The sequence below is a fragment of the Marmota marmota genome, unplaced genomic scaffold (genome assembly GCF_001458135.2).
Source record: "Marmota marmota marmota unplaced genomic scaffold, marMar, whole genome shotgun sequence".
In the NCBI taxonomy this organism is placed as follows: domain Eukaryota; kingdom Metazoa; phylum Chordata; class Mammalia; order Rodentia; family Sciuridae; genus Marmota; species Marmota marmota.
Window position 1 is genome coordinate 9360084 of NW_026000000.1, and position 10026 is coordinate 9370109.

General features: G+C 46.4%; 1 protein-coding gene across 1 annotated transcript; it reads left to right on the forward strand.

The window, feature by feature from the left end:
- The first annotated feature begins 2661 nt into the window (after positions 1–2661).
- Gdf2 (growth differentiation factor 2) lies at positions 2662–8478 on the forward strand. The gene is made up of 2 exons (XM_015498918.2): positions 2662–3219; positions 6106–8478. Exons 1-2 carry the CDS (start codon positions 2874–2876, stop codon positions 7047–7049), a joined length of 1290 nt encoding a protein of 429 aa, XP_015354404.1. The 5' UTR covers positions 2662–2873; the 3' UTR covers positions 7050–8478.
- The last annotated feature ends 1548 nt before the right edge of the window (positions 8479–10026 follow it).

A 10026-nucleotide genomic window follows, 5' to 3' on the forward strand; every position in this document is an offset into this window, starting at 1 on the left:
ACGAAACCGCTAATTAATAAAGCCAACAGAAAGGATTGAAGTTTGCTGAAATCACCACCTAAAGGAAGTGAGAGTCTGGGCTGGTAATCCAGGATTCCCATAAGAACCTAGAGATTTGTGACAAAGGGTGCATTAAGATTTGCATGTGACCATGGCTGACCTCTTCTCTTGACCCAGGCACCTGCCACAGAGGCATGCCATCCAGAGAGCAGGTAAGCATGAGAGTGTGCCTGAGAAAGCTGTTACCTTAAGCCTAATGGAGGACACTGTAGAAACCTGGAGAGAAACCTGGACCAGCCAGGCTAGGTTTTAGGTTTGCAAACAAGTAGATTTTAGGTTTGCAGGATCATCCCAAACAGCAAAGCCAGTACTGTTGGGAAGTAGCAGCAGGTGGGTCCTCCTAGGATCCCTTTCTCCCTCCCTCTTTCCAACATTCAGAGACTGACATCATTTCACCCCAATTCCCTCTGGACTAAATAATCCCATAGGGTACTTGAACAATTCAAGAAAGAGGAAACTAGACTTCCTAATAGTATGGATCAGGCAGGTTTAAGACAATAATTGAAAACAATAAAGGAGATGCAAGCATATATGGATACTCTGAGTTTGGGTGGAAGAAAGTTTCAGAAATGCACAGGCATATTACATTGCACAGCTCTAAGAAGAGCCACTCACATCAGAGTGGATGTGACTGGTGCCACCAGTCAGTGTGCACATGCAGCTTCCATAGCCAGATGTGATGACCTCTTACATAAACAGGTCCACAGTCTTTCATCTGAGGTCCCCAAATACAAACCCATCTAAAGTACTAAAATTTATTTATTTTTACTCCTATAGCAAAACTTGATCTGAATGGATATTTATGTTTATGTATTTACTTCACAGCAGAAATACTGGTATGTTTTGATTATTAGGCATCACCTCTGATTCCTTTGGGGTATTATGCACCATAATATATTTCTCAAATCTGAAAATTTTAGGCTACCAGAGTTTCAGATAGGTGATTACAGAACTCAAAATGTTAACTCTGGCATTAATGAAAGATGATAAAAAAAAATCTCTCACATTTTAAAAATAGCACTCTGTAGCAGCCCCTTGTGGCTCCCTGAGCATATCCAGACCATGCTCTATTGTGTCTTTACTTGGCCTCTTGAGTGTGGATGGGTCCTGGGCAGCCCCAGGGCTATAGCATGTTGGGTGCTGCCACCATGTTCTCTAGCCCTTCCCAGCCTGCACCGTGTTCTGCAGCTGAAGCTCTGACTTGGTCTTGGCATTCATTCATCTTTTCCCTGCCCCACAGAATTCTTGAACTAAGATGGACCAAGGCCCAAGCACGCTTCCTGCCCCACCCCAAAGCAGCATTTCTGAAACTATGCATTTCCCTTCTTCCTCTGGTTGTGTCCTCAAAGGATGGGGACAGCAAGTTCTGTTCAGGCTGGCCACCTGGGGTTCCTAGTTTTACCTTTCCTATCTCAGATCTCTGACCACAGCCTGCCTTGGCCCCCTGCATCTCCCTGAACCTTCTTAGCTCTTGCACCCTTTCTCTGGGAGTACCCTCAACATGAAATAGAGTTAGGTCCATGCTCCTCAGAACAGACCAGCATACACACACTCCAAATATTTTTTGACCTTACTCATTTAATGCCACACATGATAGAGATGGACAGAGACTGTGTAGGCACACTCCTTTCAAAATAACAGTCCCTGGGATCTTGCAAGCTTCTACCTGGGCTGCATTAAGTGAAACTCCAGTCCAGGGGCCCATTTCTGGGCATGTACAAGTCTCAGAACTTTCTGTGTCTTTTCTGTGGCCTCCCAGCTGATAAGCCAAGACCCATACCCCCCCCACCCCCACACAGACCAGTGACAGTGTCAGAGCTGGGACCAGAGCTGTGGTTCTGGTCCAGTAGGACCCATGTGTTTGTGGTGCTGCTGCAGAGCAGTTGGTGATGTGGGTATGAGGCTTCCTGCTTTAGCTTCACATCAACCAGACCCAGGGGTGGAAATGTGGCAGCCTGCAGGCAGACACCTAACTGGCTGGGGACGGTGGTGATTGCTGCCACATGGGAGCACATAATCTTATTAATCCTAACAGCTGTCTTCCGAAGAGGAGGCTCAAAGAGCTAAAGTGACTTGCTCCAGGTCATACTTACAGGAAATATGTGAGGGAGCTGGGATTCAAACCATCATCTTCTCTGGCTCCAAAGTCCTCCCCCAACACTAAGTTACACTTGCACATTCATGTTCCATCTCTGACTCTCAGGAGCTCATCTGGCAGATGGAACAGTTGTACCATGCTGGTAGGTCTTGATTCTACAAGGACTAGGCCTCTGACTAATCGTATATGTGGTCCCCACCCCACATCCATCCCTCCTGAAACCCATAGTTTGTATCATTTTCTGGGTTCTTTGTGTTGTTTCTATATTTGGAAGGATTTTCAGTCTCATTTCCTGGATTCTTTGTTGGTTTGGCCCAGGAGATGGGGCATATGTCATCCTGCCTTGAGATTCCTCTGAACATAGCTGGCAAGGAAATGAGAAAGGATCCTAATTAGGGGGCAATAACCCCCCGGAAAAACGCAGACCCTTTACAGTAGACTGTGTCCTTCCCACAAGCTCTGAGTATTTGTCAGATGTTTATAGAGCCTTCATTAAAAGAGCGCTGTCTTAGATAAGAGATTGGGAGTGCTGCATTGAGAGCCAGATAAGAACAAGTGGAGGACTGCCTGGGGAGGGCCGGGGAGAGCCTCGTGCTGGCCCCGGGGCACTCTGCAAAGCCTTCAGCAGGACGATGCGGGCTGTCTCCTCCAGGGCTCCTCCTCGCACCCGCTAACACACCTCGGCAGCCCTGCAGTCTCCTCTACAGGGCCCAAGATGTACCCTGGGGCATTGTGGGTGGCCCTGCCCACACTGTCCCTGCTGGCCTGCTCCCTGCAGGGGAAGCCGTTACAGAGCTGGGCAAGGGTGTCTGCGCAGGGAAACACCCGCAACTTTCTGGAAGATCCTGGAGGAGGGCGGCAGGAGGGCACTTTTGATCTGAAGGTGTTCCTGGAGAACATGAAGGTGGATTTCTTACGCAGCCTCAACCTGAGTGGGGTCCCCTCCCAGGATAAAACGAGATTGGAGCCGCCACAGTACATGATCGACCTGTACAACAGGTACACCGCCGACAAGTCTTCCACCCCAGCCTCCAACATCGTGCGGAGCTTCAGCGTGGAAGGTAGAGTCAGCTTGCTCCCATCTGCCCTGGGGTGGGACTCACCGGCCCACAGTGTGGACCCACTCTGCCCACTGGGGTGGCCACTGGCCACATATAGCTCTTCAAGTGTGCTTTGAAATGGATGACAGTGATATAAAATGAAAACTTAGTTCTCTAGTTTCACCAGCAGTGTTTCCAGGGCTCAATGGTTGTATGTGGCTAAAGGCTTTCCTGTGGGGCAGTGCAAATCATAGGGCCTTCCACCATCACAGAAGGTTCTAGTGGACAGCTCTGCTCTGGCGGATTCTCCTTCCCCGGGCCACGTGCCACCTGTAATACGGTAGGTGCTCAGGGATGCTATCTTCCTACCCCTCCCTATCCCTCCCTCTACCCTTCCCTCTTCCTTTCTCTCCCTTCTGGATTTTTTTTTCTCTTCCCATCTGCCCCCACCCCAACATTTCTGTTCCTTTCCTACTTAGAAACAGACAACTGATTTAGCCCTTAATTGCTATATTTTAAAACTTTGGTGGAATTCATAATTCTCTCATAAAAGGGCTTTTAAAACCCAGATAGAATCTTTTGACAGAGAAGTGTGAGAAGAGAATCTCATTATCTTCTAAATATAAATTTCCCTGACTAAGAAGGCTAGAAGATGAACATTGACTTAAAGCCTAAGTCTGCTAACTCATTCAACATCCCAGGATTAGGGGAAATGAATTTCTGAACAGGGAAGCCAAAGCTCACATGGCTGAACTTGTCCAGGTCAGGGCCACAGTAAAGGTTAAGCAGCTGGTTTCTGGCCTAGGCCCTGCAGCCTGTATAGCGCTGGCTTGTTTATCTGTTGCTTCTTTTTCTAAAGAGCTTCGAGCACTGAGTCTGAGACCTGCAAATGCCCAAGAGGCCCAGCTCAGTGCCACAGACAGGCCAGGCCAGAACTGCCCAGTCTGCGGAGCATGTGCCTGTGTAAAAACAGTATAATTTGAAACATGATCACTCAGTGTTATTGGATTTTCTTTTTACTCCAAAGCATTAAAAAATCTGGATTTTGTGTGAACTTCCTGATTTTAAAACCATGGCTTCATTTTAGTTTTTGTTTGTGTTTTTTGAAGTTGAAATTTGCAGGTCACCAGGTCCACAGGACACAACTGTGACCTCCACCTTATGGGGGTAATGGGCTTCTTTGCTTGGGGCCTAACCCACCATATTCCACAGACCAGGGAGTCGAGCACATGAAACCCTGTCAGTGATCCCCTCACACACCCATACTCACAACAGAGTGCATGACCTGGGAAGCAATCCACTTTCATCTCTTCCATCTGATACAACTTAGGGAAGGTAGGAATTTGTTTGCTGGGTTTCTGATCCTGGCCCCACATTCATTGTCTAGCCATGCCACATTTAGATCACATTAGGTTGTGAATGCCTGGTTCACACTGTTCAATGTGCCATGGCAGCTCAGCACATCCCACAGGGGCTGAAATGGAGTAGCTATCTGGGTAAGAGACCAGCGAGAGCTGAAGGGAAGAAGACCGTGTGATACGTTGCATGCAGGAAGTGTGTATGAGTTGGTAAAAGGGGAGGGACATAGAAGAACTCATTAGGTATCTGCTGTGAGCCAGGGACTGTGTCTGATAAGTTCCATATGTCACCTTGACAAAGCCTCACACCACTTGGGAGGGCAGGCATGATGAGCCCCATTCTACAGAAGGGAAAACTGAGGCTCAGGGAGATTCAGAACTTTCCCAGGTAAGCATAGAGGGTTGGTATTTCATTTCATCAGATACCAACACCTGCCTGCAGTGTTTTTACAGCACAAGGTCTTCACACATGTTGGAACATACAGTTGTCCTCCCTTATCTGCAGTGCAGAAAATTCCAGAAACAATTTATAAGTTCCAAATAGTTTGTATTATAGTATATTGTTCTAGTTGTTATATTTTAACTTTAATATTAACCATTGTTGTTAATTTCTTACCTTGTCTAAGTTATGAATTACACACACACACACACACACAGTTGTATACTATTCCATACTTTCCTATCTATTGATTCATTGTATATCTTGGAACATATTCCTGGAGAATAAGAGGGGATGACTATAGAAGATAATCTAAAAGTGCAACTTTTAAAAGTGCAACTTTTCTTCTTCTTCTTTGTGTGTGTGTGTGGAGGAGAGTGGGTTAGCCATGGGATAGTGTAATGGCTAAGTGTCAACTTAGAAGAAATGGGAAATAGAGGTAATTATGTTACTAAAAGGCAAGCCCCATTTCTGACTGGACATACCTGCCTGGCTAATATTTGTCTTTCCTCTAATAAACACTGTCCATTTTCGCTTTGCTAGGACGATACAATTCCAAATAATTTCTACACTGCTTGGATGCTGATATTTCTTACCTTGTCTTAATTTAATTAGACTTTCATCATCCCCAACCAGATCTAATGTGGAAAAGGCATTTTGTATTTTTTTGTTATGTTAAGATAAATGACAAATAATAATTAAAAAAAGATACTCACTGTGTGCATTTTGGCAATTAAATGTCTTGAGTCCCAGTCTGTACATCTGTAAAAGTGGAATAATAATCAGATTGTCCCTAAGTAAGGTGATAGGATTAAAGTAAGGTACAATATGTCAAGTTCCTAGCATATTGCTAGGTATGTAGTAAGTATTCAATAAATAGTAGGGACTGTTGACCTAACTGGAGGCATCTGCCTCTGCTTTTTCTTGGAAGATCCTAAATCAGTGTTTAAAAAACACTCTTCTACTAAGGACTGAAGTGAAATAGAATAGGGATAATAGAGAAAAATCTGTCATCCTAGATGTTGTTTTGTCCAAATGGTGAGATTTGATTTGGTGTCATGAGAACAGACACTGCAGACAGACATCTACCCTGGTGTATTTGCATTTCAGATGTTGTGTCTACAACTGCCACAGAGGACTTGCCATTCCAGAAACACATTCTTCTCTTCAACATCTCCATCCCCAGGCATGAGCAAATCACCAGGGCTGAGCTCCGTCTCTATGTCTCCTGTCAAAATCACGTGGACTCATCTCATGGGCTAGAAGGAAACATGGTCATCTATGATGTGCTGGATGGAGAAGATGCCTCAGGGACCAAGACCTTTCTGGTGTCCCAGGACATTCAGGACGAGGGCTGGGAGACCTTGGAAGTGTCCAGTGCTGTGAAGAGATGGGTCAGGGCAGATTCCACAAAGAGCAAAAATAAGCTCGAGGTAACTGTGGAAAGCCATAGGAAGGGCTGTGATACATTGGACATCAGTGTCCCTCCAGGTTCCAAAAACCTTCCCTTCTTTGTCGTCTTCTCCAATGACCGCAGCAACGGGACCAAGGAGACCAGGCTGGAGCTTAGGGAGATGATTGGCCATGAGCAGGAGAGCATCCTTAGGAAGACACCTAAGAAAAACTACAGGGAGGCAGGTGAGAACCAGGAGGATGAGGAGGAAGAGGAGGACGTGGACAGCCACATGGTCACAGGTTTGTCTTTAGCCAGACGGAAGAGGAGCCTAGGGGCCAGCAGCCACTGTCAGAAGACCTCGCTAAGGGTGAACTTTGAAGACATTGGCTGGGACAGCTGGATCATTGCTCCCAAGGAGTATGATGCCTATGAGTGTAAAGGTGGCTGCTTCTTCCCCCTGGCCGATGATGTGACACCGACAAAGCATGCCATTGTGCAAACCCTGGTGCATCTCAAGTTCCCTACAAAGGTGGGCAAGGCCTGCTGTGTGCCCACTAAACTGAGTCCCATCTCCATCCTCTACAAGGATGACATGGGGGTGCCCACCCTCAAGTACCACTACGAGGGGATGAGTGTGGCAGAGTGTGGGTGCAGGTAGTGGTTGCCCTCCGGACTAGGGGAGGCAGGGTGGGAATAGGGATTCTGATAAGAGACCCTGTGTCCCCTGGGTATGACAGGGAATAAGTTGATCTGCATGTTACCTGGAGAAGGAAAGGGAGCCTGCTGTCCCTCTCACTCCCCATGCAAAGTATGCACCACTGGCTCCTACTGGTGGGGAGGGTGACGGCTGGATAGTCTGGACGGCTGCTGGGATGGAAGGAAAATGATGACAGGGGAACATAAGAAAATACGGAGCAGAAATCTGAGCAGAAACTAGTCAGAGGAGTATAGACAGGTGACATGCAAACATTTATAGAAATTACAGAGGTCAAGGAGGATGAGGCTTATTCCAATAAACTTTGGGAGAGAAGAGAAAAGGAACAAGCTTTGACCAGTCATTTTGTGTCATTTCCCACACTCAAATGTGTTGGGCATTATGACTTCTGATTTACAGATCTCAAAACCTAGGCAGGTGAGTTAGTCCTGATCAATGGAGGGATTTCAACCCAAGTTTGTGTGACAACAAAGCCTGGGACCTTCCCATTCAGGTTAGCATGTCACTCTGTACTGAAAGTGCAATTAGACATTGTGAAGTTGGAGTATTGAGAACAAGCCGAGCTGAGCTCCAGTGGGTACTTACTGGTATGACTGGGCTGCTCATTTTATCTGGTACACAACCTTTCTGTGTGATGCCTGTATGCATTCTGTGGCTAAATGCTTAATAAGTACCACCCTCGAGTCACTGAGAAACCACATCCAAACCAACTGCAGAATAGAGAAAGATAGTTTAAGACAGTAGCACCTCTGACATGCATCAAGGCTACTTTGACTCTCTGGTGCAGAGCTCATACAATCACTCTATGATAGTCTGGGAGGGACAGCTGATGGTCTCAGCCTCTGCAGTTCCCTACTGAGCAGAAGGCACCCACGAGTGTCCCCTGCCAAATGATTCCACAGAGGATAGGACTAGAATTTGAATTTGTTGGAATTAAGTATGCTTTTGATTTAGTACGTAAAACATCCCTATTTTTAAATCCTCGGTGACATGCACTCAAGTGATAAGATGTCCAGCCTTCCTGGGTGAGGACTCCCTAGCCTCTGAAGACATCTGGTACTTATTGGCTGCCACTGGCTCGGACTGTTCTTGCCAGCTTTCTTGAGTAATGGGTGATCTGCCTCCACTGGCTCCAAAGTAGGATAGAGTCTCCATTTCCTATGAGTTTCATCCTCTGCTCTGTCTCTCCTTGCTGTATATAGACCTGGATGGCATGAGGAAGAATTTGAGTCACAAAGATCCCAACCCATGGCCTGTTGACCCCTGACCAGAGCAGGGCCTGAAGGAGCCTTAGAAAGACCTGGGCACCCCCATTGACTGCAACTCCCTCATATTTAAAAAAAAATAAAAGAAATGATTTGTGTTAAATGTTTACATGGAGTCAATGAATGACTTTAACACAAAAATACTATGAAACATTATTGTTTGATTGCTGGAGTTGGAGAAAATAGGAATTCGTGGTACGTGCTGACAGTGTGGTATGGCAATGTTGTTTACAGTTGGGTGACGATTTCTTTAAGTCCTGGTGGTGTGTTTCTGTGCCTGAGTGTAAGTGTCACTTGGAAATAAAGTCAAGTGTCTGATCTGTGACCTTTTCTAAATGTGACACAGGATCCTCCAGCTCCACACTCCTCCTTGCCTTGATATGTGTCAGCAATTTCCCCAGGTGGGGGTTGGAGAGGAGGACCATGGAGCTGCCACAGGGATGGTAGGCCAAGAGTGGCTGTGTCTGTCCATTGGAGTGAGTGGGTGTGTTTAGATATGGGCCTGTGTGTACATGTGAAGGTGTGAGCTACTGTCTGTGTAGAAGTTCTCAAGCGCATGATGATAGTTGCTTCACCTTCCTTCATGTTCCCATATATCAAAATAGGATGAACATGGCTCTAAGAAACATGAATAATCTCACTTCATCTCCATCCAGTGTCCAAAGGCCTATACAACTCCTCCACTGTCTGTCTACCACACCCCTGCTCATATGCCCAGCTCCAGCCAAACTCCACCCAAAACCCACTCCTGTTCTCTGCCCTTGGTACACCATCCTGCCCCTTCCCCTCACTACCAGAAAAACAACCCAAGTCCCAGTGTCTGTGAGTGAGGCCCCAGCTCCAGTGTCACCCACCCTGGCCCCTGTTGAGGCTCCAGTTCCACCTTTCTACTCTTAGTAGGGCTACAGTGCTTCTGTTACACAGTTGCAACAGGCCTACCCTGGGGAGCTGCTGACCTCCTACCCAGTGCCACTTGTTACCTTGACTCTTCTGGAGAGGAAGCTGTGAGTCTCTCATCTTGTTAATTCCCACAGGGCCAATGTGCCTATAGCACAGGACAAACTGATATGGTCAGATGTGCAAAAACACAGAATGCAATGATTAATCTAAGATGTGTTCTCTAGTTTCCATTTCTCTGGGTCATTCTTTGCATAGGATTCTTCAAAGATTGTTCACACACGGACATAGAACGCAATGGAGCATCACCATCCTTTAGTTACTTATGTGGCCCAAAAGCACCTTGCCTACTGACCTCCACTTTCAATGCTGCATTGGAAACAGTTCACAAAGCTTTTTCCTTTTATTATAACAGGGTGGAAACCTTGTCACTGAAATTCAGCTTGAGAGAGCATGCCCACAATCTTTGGATTGCACTTCTGCTGCCCAAGACTTCCTCAAGATCAAGATCAAGTTCCTATTAACAGCAATAATCAAAGTTAGAGCATGAAGGAGACAAACCAGACAGAACCTGTCATTTTATATGTAAATGCTGTCTTCCCCTGGGTACTGTCCACTCCAGACTCCATCCTCCTTAGGCTTTGTCCTCCATGGGCACTGTCTTTTTTGCCCTACTGTGCAAGATCCCGTGAGCATCCGGGACACCTATAGGGCACCACTCATTGCAGAAGAAGTTTTGTTAACAGGGTCACTAAACA